Source organism: Podarcis raffonei, chromosome 8, assembly GCF_027172205.1.
Source record: "Podarcis raffonei isolate rPodRaf1 chromosome 8, rPodRaf1.pri, whole genome shotgun sequence".
Lineage (NCBI taxonomy): Eukaryota > Metazoa > Chordata > Lepidosauria > Squamata > Lacertidae > Podarcis > Podarcis raffonei.
In genome coordinates this window covers 52,772,487-52,788,484 of record NC_070609.1, presented here as the reverse complement: position 1 = coordinate 52,788,484, position 15,998 = coordinate 52,772,487, and the positions used below count along the sequence as shown (strand labels likewise).

The 15,998-nt window shown below is 45.1% G+C and overlaps 1 protein-coding gene across 1 annotated transcript in view; it reads left to right on the top strand.

Moving 5' to 3' along the window:
* Positions 1 to 406: 406 nt before the first annotated feature.
* CRISPLD2 (cysteine rich secretory protein LCCL domain containing 2) overlaps positions 407 to 15,998 on the top strand; it is a 43,930-nt gene continuing 28,338 nt past the window's right edge. Inside the window, exons 1-2 of the mRNA XM_053400085.1 lie at positions 407 to 629; positions 13,701 to 14,022. Of these exons, the coding sequence (XP_053256060.1) occupies positions 13,774 to 14,022 (249 nt within the window). The 5' untranslated portion in view covers positions 407 to 629; positions 13,701 to 13,773. The remainder of the gene's footprint in view (positions 630 to 13,700; positions 14,023 to 15,998) is intronic.

Below are 15,998 nucleotides of genomic sequence, written 5' to 3'. Positions count from 1 at the left end.
CCAGCTTGCCCATTTCACTCTGGTTACCAAAATGGATTGCTCCTGTCTACGCTTCTCTCTGGCGCTGTTTGTTGGGGCAAGTGCAACACTTTTGGAGAAAGGATTGCAGTGAAAAAAAATCTGGCAGCAATTTTTCAACTGCCCTAACCGTCTCCTTTTAACTTCACACGTTAGGTTCTGTTCAAGGGAAGACTGCGGGGATGGGGAAAGAGGAGAGGCGGTTTTTTTGGTGGAGGGAGTTTCAGTCAAATCTGTTGAACTTCCCCTTCAGTGCAAAGCCCCTTCTCTCCTGCGGAGGCTCAGATGCTGCTAAGGAAGCGCATCTTCCAGGGAAAGAGAAATGATTCACTCGTATCTTGTCATAAGGGGTGGGAAGTGAGGGAGGGAGGGGGAGGAGGAGGAGGAGGAGGAGGAAAGACAGGATGGTATAAAGCAAGAGACCAGACATTGCTCTGCCACAGTTGCTCTGAGGTCCTGGGAGAGAGAAGGAGTACACACTCTTCTTCCCGCTTCTCGTCTGTCCGCCTCTCCTAATACTTGAAAAAAGAGACTTCGCCACCCGCAGGTTCCAGAGGAGTAAATATAACAAAGGGGGTCTCTTTCCCGCTCCTCCTTCATATTTTGCAAAGGTGAGTGCCGATTTTCTTCCTTTAAAAAAAGCATTTTTATTTTTTTACAATCGGTGTTCTTGCCCCTAGAGAATCCAGAGGGCGTAGCATTTTAAGTGAGAATTCTAAACCTGATCCTTAGAGATCAGTCTCAGGGGCTCTGGAGATTTATAGCCAGTGAATCCGGACTCCTTCCCCTCATCTGCTTCCACAGAGGGATGGGGTAGTTTTGTCCATTTTGACTCTGTGCTTTTATTTTTGTGTCTTCTTTTTTTGTGTAATGCTTTTATTTGCTTGCATTTTCAGCCTGCTCTTTGGATTGCATCCAACTTAAGTTAGAGCTAGGTCCATTGAAATGAATGGACGCCAATAACTTGGGTCCATTAATTTCAATGGGTCTACTCCAAAGAGGACTTGGTTTTTTAAAAATTGCATTTATGTCCCACCTTTCCTTCCAAGGAGCTCAAGGTGGTATACATGGTTCTTCCCCTCCTCACTTAATCCCCACAACAACCCTGTGAGGTTCAGCTTCATGACTAAGTGGAGATTTGAACCCTGGTCTCCCAGGTCTAAGTCAAATGCTCTAACCACTGCACCATACTGCCTCTAGATACATCCCTTTGAGAATTATTTAAAAAAAAAGAAAGTGGCAAACAAGAGCAATTATTATTATTAGATGGAGCTGATATTAAGTTGTATATCCACTTTGTTTTATAGCTGTGTGTATTTTTTATTTTTAATGAAAAGGTGTCTTGAGTTTATTTATTAAATGAAACTCACATGCGTCCACATCCATCCATGCCAGCTCTATGCAAACTGAAAGAGTGTGACTGACAGGCTCATATTTGTCCACTTACAACTTTAACCCAGTCCAAAAGCCAACATTGTGTCTGCTAGGCTATATACTTGCTCCCTCACAAGGGCTGAGTCCTTGGTATGTCTGTCTCCTGAACCAGATCATTTTTGCTCAATGTTTTATGGAACACAGCAGAGCATCTGGTGTAATCTTCACCTTTCCTCATCTTATGCATGGATAACCTTTGTTCCATGGGTTGCCTGCTAGTAAATGCTTCAGTGAAGATGACTAAAGAATTTACATTGCGCTTGGTTGTAGACTTGCTGCAATCAATGCACCTAAAATTAGTCATGCCCATTAACTTCAATGGGTCTACTCTGAGTAGGGCCAGCATGGCAAACAACCTACTTTCTCTTCCTCCCACATTAGCTCATTAAAAACTGCTGACTTGAGTGCCAATAGACCCAAGATGTAGTAATTTGAATAATTGTCAGAAAATATTGGATAGTTTTATTTATTTATTCTGACATTTAAACCCCATCTTTCCTCCCAGGAGTTAAGATAGTGGACATAGTTCTTCCCCTCTCCCATTTCTTCCTCACAACACCCCTCTGAGGTAGGTTAGGCAGAGAAACAGTGACTGGACCAATATTCCTAGATGACTGAGGATTTGAACTTAGATCTCCTGGGTCCTAATACACCACACTGGTTCTCAGCAATAATGTATTTACCTGTCTAGATGTTGGATGAGTTGTTGTTTTTTTAATCAGGAATGGGGGGGGGGGGACCTGTGGCTGCACAGATGTTGTTGGATTCCAGCTCCCTTTATGATAGGATCATACAACATAGTCTTGCACTGAGTCAGATCGTTGGTCCATCTAACTCAATAGTGTCTACACGGACTGGCAGCAGCTCTCCAGGGTTTCAGGCAGGTGGACTCTCCCAGCCCTACCTGGAGATGCCATTGGGGGATGGAACCTGAGACCTTCTGCATGCAAGGCAGAGGCTTTTCCACTGAGCTATGAATCTTCTGGGCTGGGGCTGATGAAGGGTAAAGTCCAACAGGGTCTGCACCTTAAACAAGCTGCTACTTGTGTGAAATAGCAAGCTGCTTACAAGTTATATTAAAGCAACATCATTCATTCTAAAGCTGGCACATCCTAACAGGCTTGCTCCCATCTATTCAGCCCTTCTGAAACTCCTCATTTTCCATCATGCTCTTTCTATTAGGAACCCATGGCGGATGGCAGTCTTCAGCAGATTCACACGACTTAGGCTGCTATCCTGTAAATACTTACCTGAGAGTAAGTTCCATTAAACGGTACTTCTGAGTAGACATGCATAGGACTGCTCTGCACTAATCCAGGGCTATGCATGTTTACGCAAGCCTAAATCCTACTCTGTTTGGTGGGGCTTGCTTACTCCTGGAACAACATGTACAGGATTGCAGCTATCGTTGGTTAAAATATATTTTTGCGGGAACATAGCTGATGGTGAAGAACAACTAGAGAACATGTTGTTCATTTTGGTTAATGGTGTAAGAATTGCTAAATGCAAAAAGGAAAAAAACAATATCCTTAACTAGTCAGCTCTTCAGTGGGTTGCTATGTACTCTTAAGAATCAGAAAGGTTGACTATTTGGGCTGGGGTAGAATGAATAGGCTTCTATGGCCTATAAGCTAAGTGGGCTATAATTTTAAAAGGGATTATTAGATCCTATGGGCTGATTTCAAGATGGGACAAATCTCTGTGTTGAGAATGTGAGTTCAGCATGGGCTGCTGTGGCTGCTGGAAAGATTAATCCCATCTCCCGGTTGAGAATTAACCGTATCTGTTTATTGAGCTGCACAGTTCAAATACCTATCAAGTTTTTAAACAGATCTGTAATATGAAGACAGGGGTCCCCAACCTTTCTGGAGGGAGATTGGGGGCACATTTCAGAATCTGTCAATGTACCCATTTCACAGAAGACAAACTGACAATGCAGAGAAACCCCTCCTCAAAGAGCAGGCAAAACATCTACATTCCCTCCCCAATAAAATACAGACACAGGGACACAAGAAGCTGCCTTATACCAAGTTAGGTGACTGGTCCACCTAGCTCAGTATTGTCTACACTGACTGGCAGTGGCTCTCCCAGGTTTCAGACGGGAGTCTCTCCTGCCCCTACCTGGAGATGCCATTGATGATTAAACCTGGGACCTTCTGCATGCAAAGCAAGTGCTCTACCACTGAGCTATAGTCCTTTCTCCAAATCCCAGTTCTCAGGGTTCCATGTACAGCATAGATTGAAATCTCTTTGCAAAAACACAAAGCAATGCTCTGAGCACTTGGCCAAGCATCCATCTGATAGTTTCACCTGCTGAATGCTGTGCTCATGCACAGATCCACCATGCCTTATTTTCTAAGAAGGCAGTTTGCTCTTGGGAATCATAGCTGATGGGACTCTGTGCAAGAAGTGTGACAGAACAGGGGCTTCTTTTATTGGCCAATCCTGCCTCAAGCCAGGGGTGTGGGGTGACTCTGCTTTTGTTCCCAGATCAAATATCACTTCAAGTGATCATACCAAAGGTTTCCCTTTTGTTCCATCCCTCCAGATTCTTTTTCCACATGAGGCTTCTCCTGGGTCTGCACCAGGAGGCATTTTTTCTGCCGACTCATGGCTTTCTGATCCATCCCAGATGTTGACGCGGCATCCGTAGCCTAAGCCCGGCGGATTGAAAAGGAGGCCATGCTCCTACAGTTTCCTCCTTCCTCCTCCCCACTCCCACCCTCTTGCTTAAAACAAAAGCAAAGTTTATTCAGCTGCCTAGATGGCAGCAAGATCCTTTCAAAAGAACTTCAGGCGCATACCACAAACTTCCAACACAAACACAGTTTTGTTTGGGCAATTTTCTTTTTGGAAGGCATCTCAAATGCTGTGAGCCCATGAGAGCTTGACTTGAGGGGTCGGTGGTGGTATAGAAAGCCCTAAATAATTGGGAGCCCAGGTATACCGGAGAAAGGGCCTCTTCCAGGCATACCCTACCCAATTATTAAGATCCTTCTGGTGATCCCCTGCTTGCTATCTCAGCTGGTTTGTATGTCACTCTTCTTTTATCCCAGGGGAAGAACCTTTGTATTTAGCCTTTGGAGCCATCCTTCTTTGCTGACTCTGCTACTTTTGCTTTCTTGCACTCCACTGTCTCCTGAGACAGATGGGTGCCAGCAACAACAGCGAACGCTGCTCCTGCTCTGCTTTTGTTTCCAATTTAATCGTGGTTCCCAGGAGTGCAGTGGCGAATTCAGAAGCACAGGATACCTTCGTGACAGTCACCATCAAGTCCCCTCACACCCTTCCAAGATTATGCAGCTTTCTAAGATTCTACAACAATATTGTCATTATACAATATTAATAATTAGGGGTGCTTTGCAAAAATCAGTGCAGAACCTCCATGTGTTGCTGTTCAGCTAGAGCTACTATTTTCTGTACACATACATTGGCAAATGACCTGGAGCAATCCAACACCTTCTCTTGGAGTTACATGTTTTCCATGAAGTTCCCTTGTTTGGAACAGAAGCGGCACACCATTCTTTTGAAATGGAAGCACCTTCTGTTCTCAGTGTTCTTAAATACTTAGCTTTGGCTCAAAAGGCTCCCGTTTCATGCTGACTGGATGCTGGAGACAGGGACCCTCTGCAGAAACCCTGGACCATGACCCCACTGATGCTGCCAGGCTGTCACCATTCTTAGGTGGGATTCAACCACATACTGGCAAATACAAGCTGCACCATTGTCAGTCAGTGAGGACATTACTGAGCTAGACAGACCAATGCAGACTCCTTAGAAATGTAAGAAGAGCCCTGCTGGGTCAGGCCAATAGCCCATCCAGTCCAGCATCCTGTTCTCAAAATGGCCAACTGGGAATATCACAGGCAGGTCACGAGTGGTATCAGTGCTCTCCCTGCATGTGATTCCCAGTGACTGGTATTCAGAGCCATACTGCCTCCAATAGTGGCGACAGAACCCAGCCACTGATAGCCTTATCCTCCATGAATTGGCCTGATCCTCCTTTAAAGGCATCCAAGCTGTTGGGCATCTTGGAAGGAGGCATCCCTTGGGAATGAATTTATCCAAGAAAGGAAGCACAGCAAATCTTGGAGGAATGTGGTGTCCATGGACCCACCACCTGGTCTGGTCTATCAGGTTTCTCCCTTACCCCCCCCCCACTGTAGCGCAAGGAATGGGGAACCTCTTCCTGACCCACCAGGCACCTGACCCAATGCGGCAGTGAAAGGCATGGCTTAGATTCAGGGTGGGGGATGAGCAGCTTAGCCATTGTGCTACATAATTGATTGATTGAGAGAGAGAGACAGGGGATCCTGCTGTGGCTTAATGATCTCGAGTCTTCCAAAGTGAATAGGGGGTCATTCCTCTGCTTCCCTGCACAGGGGCACCTTGGAAATCATAAGCTGGGAGAGAACTCTGCTTCTGCTCCCCTTTATCACAAGACAGAAGAGCAGCGGCCAAGCTCCCAGCTGGAGGCCAACGCTAGACAGTGCTGTTAGCTTAAGCTGCATAAAGAGCAGACAGTTCCCTTCGAGGTCAGGATGGGATAAGGAGGGGAGAGCAATTAAAGTGTTTGCCTGTCCCCACATCTGGATTGTGTGTGACACAGCAGGACTTTTCTCTCTGAACGTATTTATATGGGGCTGCATCCAGTGTTGCCTTTCGGCTTGCATGGCAGACTTCCACTGGCACACTGGGATCCCCCCCATCTAATTTCTCCCCCACAGTCCCAGCACCATACACCCTCAAAATTTTCTCCAGATGGTTGGAGAACCTTTTGAAGGAGATATTTTGGGGTGTGGATTTGTGTGCATGAAGAGAAGGTGAACAGGAAATCCCACTGGGCAAATGGAGTGTCACCCATGCAGTGCTGGATAGCATTGGCTAGGTTTATGATGCTTTTCCTCCAGGTTGCTCCGGGCAGCATTCATAGGGTCCACCAAGCAGGGGTGGATGGGTCAGCCTAAGCTCACCCCATTTCATTTCTCCTGGCATCCTACCTTGATCTCTTCAATCTGGTTTTGTGCAGATTTCTTTGAAAGAATGCATGAAAAGATTGCATTTAAATTGGACACATTGTTTGCATGCATTTCCTTCAAATGCACATTTTCCAATGTTTTCCAGTGCAGTTTCCCCATAAAACACTTGCCTGAAATGCATTTGAACTATAAAACATGCATTTTTTAAAAAAATGTGGAAACTGCATTGCAAAATTCAAAGGGGTACAAAATTCAGAACTGCAGTTTCAAGTAAGTTCAGGACTGTCAAATTGAACTCTTCTGCAAAAGAGAGGCCAAACAACATTTAAGGCTGTGCCTACTCCACACACACACATCTGCAATAACCTTGTGAGGAAGGTCAGCCTAAGAGATAGGGACCAACACAGGTCATGGAGTGAGAGGGATTCAAACTCAGGTCTCCCTGTTCCTTTCTGGAGGCGGAGTGCTGGACTTGAGAGAAGGTTGTGGTCTGATCCAGCAAGCAATATAAAAGGTGCCCTGTTGGCCTATCCAGTCCAGCATCTTGCTTACCACTGTGGCCAATTAGATGTCTTTGGGAAACCTCTAGCAGGGCATGAATGCAATAGCCATCTCTTGCTGTTGCTGTTGCTGTCTCTGGCAACAGGTGTTCAGACCAATACTGCCTCTGAACAATAGAGCTGGAGCAGAGGGATATTGATTTTGTTCATGCCACTGCTCTTTTGGGGAGTTAAAAGCTGGTCAGGAGGCTGAAGTTAGAGCTAGATTAGGGAGAATTGTTCAGAAGCAGGATCTAGGCCAGGCATAGGCAAACTTTGCCCTCCAGATGTTTTGGGACTACAGTTCCCATCATCCCTGACCACTGGTCCTGTTAGCTAGGGATGATGGGAATTGTAGTCCCAAAACATCTGGAGGGCAAAGTTTGCCTATGACTGATCTAGGCTCAGCAGAGGAAGTTCGGGATCTCACTTCTTGAACCAGATTCCATTCCACAACCTTAGGTTGATCCTCTGAGCCTTTGGATTCTGGAGAATGTCAAGGAATGTGAGACTGGCCGATGAGTCAATGCTTGCTTGGCGCACAATTTCATTATTTCATTTTAAATCATGTCATTGCTGAAATTCCTGGTTCTGGCCACTGTCAGTGACAGGATACTGGATGACTTGAGAGAGGAAAGAGAACTTGTGGACATTTTGGCCAGTCTTTTTGGCCAGTGTTTATCTCTCTTCTTCCACAGATTTTTATCAGTCTTGAACCGGCTCCTCCTTTTAGAGAAGCACTTTCTGCATCTTGTAAATTACTCACGCAGGACACTGCAAGTCACTCAGCACTCTCAACTGGAGAGAGGATTGTCTCAGCGTATTCTTTTCATAATCCCTCTGAGAGCTGGTTCCGACACATGATGGTTGCCATCTGGAGGCTGCTTTAAATTGGTCCACGTGGTGGTTGTCATCACGTGGAGAGCTGCTCATTCTAAAACAGCTATCTTAGGTCTTAGACAGTGAGATGGTTCCCAGCAGCTCTGTTGAGAGTTCTTAACTCGGGGACCTACAGCCCTCCAGATGTTGTTGGAGACCCAAACATCTGTAGGGGTGCAAGTTTGCTGCTTCTCTTACAAGTGAACTGGATACCATTTTTGAGGGGGTGGGAGAAACCAAACTCAATAGCAGAGCACCAGCTTTGAATGCAGAAAGCCACAGCTTCAACCCCTGGAATCTATAATTTGAAGGGGATGATTTAGCCAGGTGATAGAGTAGAATTATTTCTAAGACCCCGGAGAGCTGCTGGAAGAGCAGACAATACTGAACTGGATGGGCCAGTATATAGTCTGACCAGATAAGGCATCTCCTGCAACCTCAATAATGCAAAATGTGTGCTTGACCACTGGACTTTGACACCTGTCCCCCAAAATTAACTGCAGTGGGTCCCTAAATCTGATAGATGGCAGGAAAGGATTTTTGGTGGGTGTAAAGGAACACAGGAAGCTGTCAGCATTGTGTGCGCTGACTGATAGCAGCTATCCAGGGTTTCAAATGGGGAACATTCCCAGTTCCAACTGCATGCAGACTAGTTGCTCTACCACAGAGGCATCCATTAGATGGATGGTTTATCGAAACTGGGAGGTTGTTCCCTACCTGTTCTAGATGGGTTCACACTCTCCTGAAAAGTGCACCTGGAGCAAGCTCAAGCTTTGAAGTTGTGCTTGGCAAAATGGTTTTGGGCGGTCACTCTCCTATATTGTTGGGCCTCCGCCAGGCTTACCTGGTTCCAGCAGGTACACAGATGCATGATGGGCTGCTGCCCTTTAAACCCCCCACAATTCTCTTTTAAATCAGCGCTGCTCCAGAGCATTGTGGGAAACTAAATTGGTGGCCTCCATTGAGTCAGGAGTTGCTCGTACGATCCATTATTATCTGGTATTTTCCATTCAGAGACAAATAATACCTCTGGGAATAAAGAGACAGTGGTCATATTCACACCATATATTTATACAAATATGGATCTACAGTGGTACCTCGGGTTACATACGCTTCAGGTTACATATGCTTCAGGTTACAGACTCTGCTAACCCAGAAATAGTGCTTCAGGTTAAGAACTTTGCTTCAGGATGAGAACAGAAATCCTGCTCCGGTGGCGCGGCGGCAGCAGGAGGCCCCATTAGCTAAAGTGGTGCTTCAGGTTAAGAACAGTTTCAGGTTAAGTATAGAATTAAGATTGAATTAAGTACTTAACCTGAGGTACCACTGTACTTTAAACAGTCATGACTTCCCCCAAAGAATTATGGAAACTGTAGTTTGCTGTTCAGAGCTTCCCTATTCTCTTCCCAGAGCTGCAGTTCCCAGAGTTCCCTGTGAAGAAAGATTGATTGTTAATCTGGAAACTGCAGCTCTGGGATGGGAATAGGAGTCTCCTAACAGCTCTCAGCACCCTTAATAAACATATAATTTTTTGATGGGTGGGGGAAGCCATGACTGTTTAAAGTGGTTTTAAATGTGCTTCAAATATATGGTGTGGATGATTGCAAGGACAATACCCTGTCTGTTAACATGGTAAGGTCTAGCTGCTGGAAGGATTTAAAGAAAATTGGCTGAGGTGTCCGATCCTGCAGGCTCTCCATCCTCAGTGTGCCTACATAAAGCAGCTAGTTTGCTGCCTCTTGCGTGTCTGTGTGTGTGTGTGCGTGTGAGAGAGAGAGCGCCAACAAACATTACATCAGATTGGCACATTGCTCCCTCTGTAACTTTACTGCAGAGAGAGCAAGCGAGCAAAGGCCTGGCCCTGTTTGGGAAAGAGAGTCAAGACGGCCTGCGAGGTCTGATGGGGCGGGGGGGGGGGAACGCGGCTTATGGTAACCGTCTGCTTCCCTACCTAAAAAGCTGTCCGCGTTGAGCAATGGGCCAGGCTAAAAGGCCACATTGTGGACGCTTTACAGAAGAGCATCTATTTATAACCCCCTCAGAGAAGCCTCTGAAAGTAGGAATTGTTCCCCTGAAGTGGGTCAGACTGTCTACAAAAGTAACAGCTTGAGGTTAGCCGCACCAAGCCAGCCTCTTGCTTGAGTGGGGTTTTGCAGGAGGGTGTGTGTGTCAGTTGGGCGACGAGGACAGGACCAAATAATGCTGGAAAGAGAATGAGGTTAAGGCAATATTTGCCCTGAAAAAAGGTGAACTCATCGGCCAGGAAGCTAACAGGCACATAGTTTGAGAAAGGAGAGGGGGTGGCTGCCTTAGGTTTATCAGTGACACTTGGATGGGGAGAGAATGAATGGTGGAGAAGATGCTTTAGATGCACAGAGCTTAGAAGGCAGGGGCCCCTTTAAAGGGAGCTTGTTTCAAAGAGATTTCCTCTGCAGGGGAAGAAAATCTCAATCTCCTTCTCCCTCGCTCCCTCTCTCCCTCTCTCTCTCTCTCTCTCTCTCTCTCTCTCTCTCTCTCTCTTCAGCTAGAATTGCCTAAAAAGAAATGTTTCTTGCTAAAGTTTCCCTCAACTATACAGAAGTGTCAGCCTCTAGATGCTTGGGTTTTAATGTTTAATGTGTCTTACAAGGCTGTCTTCAGTCCCTTAAGGGACAGAGAGGAATTTGGTTTTCTTTGCATTTTTATGGCAAACACTATACTTGGAATGTTGCACTTCTATGAGTTTTGCGACGTGGTTCTCCCACCAGACAATGTGTACGAAAATGCATATATTTGGGGGAAATGCATGTAAAATGCATAGGTTTGTGAAAATCTGAGGCACAAATGCTTCCCTTTGGGGGGGAAATGCATACAAATATATGGGGGGGGGGAGAGAATCACACTACGATGCTGACAAATTTCCATGACGGTTTTTCTCCTTATATACACAAAAGTCACACTTTGCAGTTCATGTGGTCATGGAGAGGCTGGGAAGTGCTCCCCCCACTCTGAAACAAGTTTAATGAAGGGAAGGAGGTGCTTGACACAGTGGTTTAGCAAGTAGCTGCCTGGAGTGCCTCCCATCTTCTTTAAATGGGGGTGGGGTTTGGGGTGAGCTGTGTGGGGAGAGGTGAGGGGGTAAGTGAGGTGTAAAGGGAGGTTTGGTCAGATGCAGAGGGAGGGCAAACAGGTTTTTGGGGTTGGCAGGCAGAGCAAGCAGGAGTGGCAGCCTCTAGGTTGTTGGCTTTTAAAAATGCAGCTTGCTGTGGAAATGTGAACTGAATTTAAGACCGGAAGAGTGAGAAACAAAGAGAAACTGAAATTGACAGTTCCATTCATCCCAACTTCAGTTATTATATATGATTATATGTACATATATGATTATATGATATATGTATGTGATGATATATTTCACAATATATCATATAGTGTGTTATAAGAACACAGTGCATAAACAAACAAAAAGAACCATGTAATCAAAGCATAGCTGAATAAACATGCGTGCTTAAACATCAGACATGGCAATGAAAATATTTTATCAGGAGCCAAGTTGGAAATTTTAGCAGGGAAAGTACATCTGTGCAAGATGGCATCATGGCTTTGGGTAAAAAGCCTAGCTGAAAAGTGTTTGTTCATGTGTTAAATATATGGGTAGCATCTCACTATGAGGGAATCTGACTATGCAAGACACACGTACTTGCTGCATCAAAGCCATTCTCTGTCATTGTTACCACTGACTTAGGGCACATCCAGGCATCCTTTTGTGTCCTGGCCCTTTCCCTGGGGAAACCCGCATTTTATCGCTGAATTGGAGCAAACGGCAATCCACCGAAAACCTGATTGCTCTGATTCAGCAGTAAAACACAGGTTTTCTGGGGAACTCACTGGAACAAAAAGAAAGAAAGAAAAGAAAAACCACTCAGACATGGAGCATGAAAGCCCGGATTGGTGCCTAGAAACATGGCACAAAAGGAGTCTGGATGAGCCCTTAGTGTAGGCATCTGGCTTGCTTTCCAATGGCCAACTCTTTCCATTCCAGCTGCCTGAAGAAGGAATGTCACAAGGTCTTTGTATGCAGTGTGGGCTGCAGCTCAGTGGTAGAGAAGTTGCTTTGCATGCAGACTGTTCCAGGTTCAAAACTAAGGCAGATGCCTATGTTTCCTGTGCTCTCTAAGTCACTGTTAAAAATGTTCAACATCTCAGATCCATCAGGGCTCATCTTACATTGTTGCAGCTAAATATCTTTTTTGCCCAACTCCATCCCCAGACCTCACTGATACAATTCTAGAGCCAGTCCAGCACCCTTGTACATGTCTTTCCCCAGCAAAGTGACATATAAGTAATAGAGTAAATAGGAGAAAATCCTGATGCTTCCTTTGCAAAATGGATCTTTCATTTGCTCTGATATTGCTGGTGACAGATTTTGGGAGCTGGCAGAGGGTTCTGCGTCTGTTTTTCTGCCAGGCAGAAACAGCTCATAGCTCGTGGCTGACCTCTTCAACCTGGCTCTTTGGGAATGTCTGCTGTCCTTTTCCATTAAGATGGGATTCTGCTTCCATAACAATACTTGGCAGGACCACTTCTCCTGTCTGGGCTGGCCTGGAAATCAACAGGGATTGGGGCTATTGAAGAGCTTATACAGGGTATAGATTGTAAGGGCATCTACTTTACACACAGAAGGTTCCAGGTTCGATCCCTGGCATCTCCAGGTAGGACTGGGACTGGTCCCTATCTGAAACCCCAAGACTCATTGCCAGTCAGTGTAGACAATACTACCAACATCTAGGAGAACGCTGGCCCTACTGTTAGGCAGAGTGAAGCACCTCTGGTAGCAGATGCTTGGTGCAAGGGGTAGTAAAATCTCAGAGGACAGAGTTTGTGTACCATGCAGCCTGCCTTTCACCTAAACTAGCTTGCTGCCCTCAGTTACAGTAAAGGATGCTGTCATCAGTCTGGAAGTTAGAGCCAGTTGCTAGCACAGTTGGCTCCTGAATATGTCATGGGAAGGTGCCATCTACTCCTTCACCTCAGACATCAATGTCTTGGGTCAGCCCTGTCTGAGAGGAGAGGCACTGATGTGGGAATGAACCAAGTAATGGATTCCTCTCATGTTGAATGGGAATTCTGCCATTACCCCCAAAACATGAATGACCTCTGCTGAGGCCCCCATTCCATGCAGCTAATGTCAGAATGGGCAGCTAAATCTTATCGCAATAATAATAATAACAATAATTGAAAAAATGTAAGCTTTCTGTTTCATTTAATGGAGAAAAACACGACAGCTTGAAGAGCCCCATTTTATAAGTTGGGGTAAAGAAACTTTTCTTTTTTCCAATTATTTTTTATTGAGTTTCAAAGATGTTAACAATTTAACTTCTAATTTAATACAAATTTAAAATAATTTTTATAACTTGATTTCCCACCCTTCCTCCTTGATGTTTCCATCCCCACCCTTTCCTGCTGCATTATATAACATACTTTTATCTGTTACATTTTTCCTTCATTAGGGTAGGGAAACTTTTTCAAGCCACATTCCCTTCTGAGGGAGACATGCCAGTGGTGGGTGGGCAGGGTCAGAGGAAAAAGTGGATAGAGCAGCGGATGTGAATTTTACCTTTTCTCCAGGACAGTAGTCCTAATTTCTTCACACTCTCGCACCCTCCATCCAAGTGATCAAAAACATCAGAGTTCAAGGGCATGTTTCAGCCAGCCAGAAACATAAAAGGGTGATGGTGAGGGGTGTGGCTAGGAAGAGGGTGTGGCTTGGGTAGTGTCATGAAGGCCAGACAGAGAAGCCTAGAAGCCCAAGAGCTTGCCCAGTGTTAGGCTGAGAATAACTAAACTTTCTTCACTTTCCCTCTTCACTTTCTAGATCTGTTGCACAGACAAGAAGACATCCCTTTGAGGAGTGTTTCTTCTCTCATCCCAATTCCACTGAGCAGAACATGGCCAGAAGTCCCACTCCGACTTGGACTGTCGTACCATTTGGGCTACTCTTCCTAGTCCATGGAATCCATTGCTTTTTCTTGCCCAATGCTACCGAGTTGGAAAGCATCCTCAGTAAATACCAGGAGGAGCAGCCCCACTCAAGGACCAAGAGAGCCATTTCTCGATCGGACAAAGAAGAGATTCTAATGCTTCACAATAAACTGAGAGGTCAAGTCTACCCTTCAGCATCCAACATGGAATACATGGTGAGTTCAAAACGATAAGTGAGGCTTAGCTCTGCCTCAGAATTTCCCTTCCACTCCTGCTCCTTTGTGTGCCATTTGTGCTTACTCCCCCAAGTTCTGGACATGAATTTTTAGGAAATATGCACCACAAACAGAAGCCTTCTTCTTGCACAGCTTGCAAGTAAAGACCATGTATTTTCCTTAGCTGCAGCTTTGGTGATACACAGACTTCAAGATCCCAGTTGTTACATTAGGATGACCAAAGATACGGTAATACACAATTACATGGAAGCAGGGCACAGGAAGGTTTTATTACAAATTACAAGGGAGACTTAATATAGGCTTGCCTGCTTGGGTGACAGCCACCCAAACTGGTAAGCCTGCATCAATATTCCCTTTGTAATGTGTAGTAAAAGCTTCCTGCTGTCATGATGATGTGCATTTTCCCATCTTTGCTCCACATCACTGGCTGCCACTACTGAGGGTGAATAAACACAGCATGGTTGATTCCTATAACTTTGCGCTTTAGCACTGCTAAGGAATTGCTTTTCCACAAGCAGCTGGAGGTGAAATAAAAATGATGCCTCCGTGTATAATTTAATATAGTGCTATATTATCTAGTGTTGCCCTTTTCTGTGGCCAATTTTCTTTTATAATGCTGAGACTCACAGGTAAGTACTGTTCAGAGTATTCAGCCGCACAGAGTTATTCAGCAAAAGCGCTTTCTGATGTTAAATGAAACTTGTATTGCTTCTTGTTGAGTGTGGCTGAGGGATTAACAATCATCCTTATTTTGTTATATAAAAGAGTGGGGAATGAAAGGTCACCAGTAATTTAACTGAACAAGGAAATTCACTCATGAGGGGGCTTTAATCACTTATCTCCCAAGCCACACTCAACAGGAAGAAATGAACTAAGTGGAGCATGGCAACAGAAACCTTTTCCTTTTCCCTTTCCTATATCTAGTTGTACCACTTTCTATAATTAGAAACAATCAATAGCTGGTTGTTAGCAGAATGTTAACAAGAAAGGCAGATGTTAAAACCAGACCCAGAAAAAACATTTCCAATATGTAACATAGGATTAGGGAGGAATTCGTTTGGACCACCTTTTGCAGGGGACAGGTGCAGCTGAAATATGCCCTTCACTAGATTTTGCAAAGCTGGTGTGATGCATAAAAACTACAAACCCCCGCCCCCCAAATATGTATTTTACATATGTCACAGGTGATGCATTGGAAAGCACTGAAAAGTGGGTATTTGGGGCAAGAAAAGTGCATACAAAATTCGTATATGTTAAATGCAGACTTTTCCTGTGTTCTTCAAAAAAGAAAGGAAAAAGCATGGAAGATAAGAGTGTGATGTGTGAATGTGGAGAAACTGACCCACTGAAGAAAAGTAACATTCTTATGTGTTGCTCCGTCCACATTTGTCTCTGGTCTTGGCCATCTATAGCATGTGGTTCCCAGAAGGTTGCTCAGAAGGGAGTGTGGCCCTCAAGCTGTGGCCCAGCTTCATAACGGACACCTTGACTTAGGAGGGGAGGGAAGCATCACATTTTGGGTGCCATCCCTGTATTGACTGTATCTCCATTCTTCAGCCTGGCCCTGGAGACTAACCTATTTTTGGTCTCATTTAGGCCATATGCCTGTTAACAAATTCCAGTAACAAGGAGTTTCTCCTTCAAGTGGTTTCCTGAAGCAAATTCAGCTCAGATTGCAGCTTCTTGAGTCATTGCAGCTGGAAAGGAACTGTTAGTAGGTCGGGTCAACCCAGGGCTACCCTCTGCATAGTTTGGTTATTCGCTCAACCTCTCTTGCTAGAAAAAAAAGAAGGCTCTTTTGCCAGGGCTCTGTCATGGCCTGCCTGGCCAAGCTGTCAAACTCAGGGTGGAGCTATGCTGATGAGGAGGGTGGGTCTACGCTTGGTGCTAAATGCCTCCCAATGAATTCTGGAGGAGAAAGTAAAGTTAGATGGGCTGTGAATATGGACCTGTTG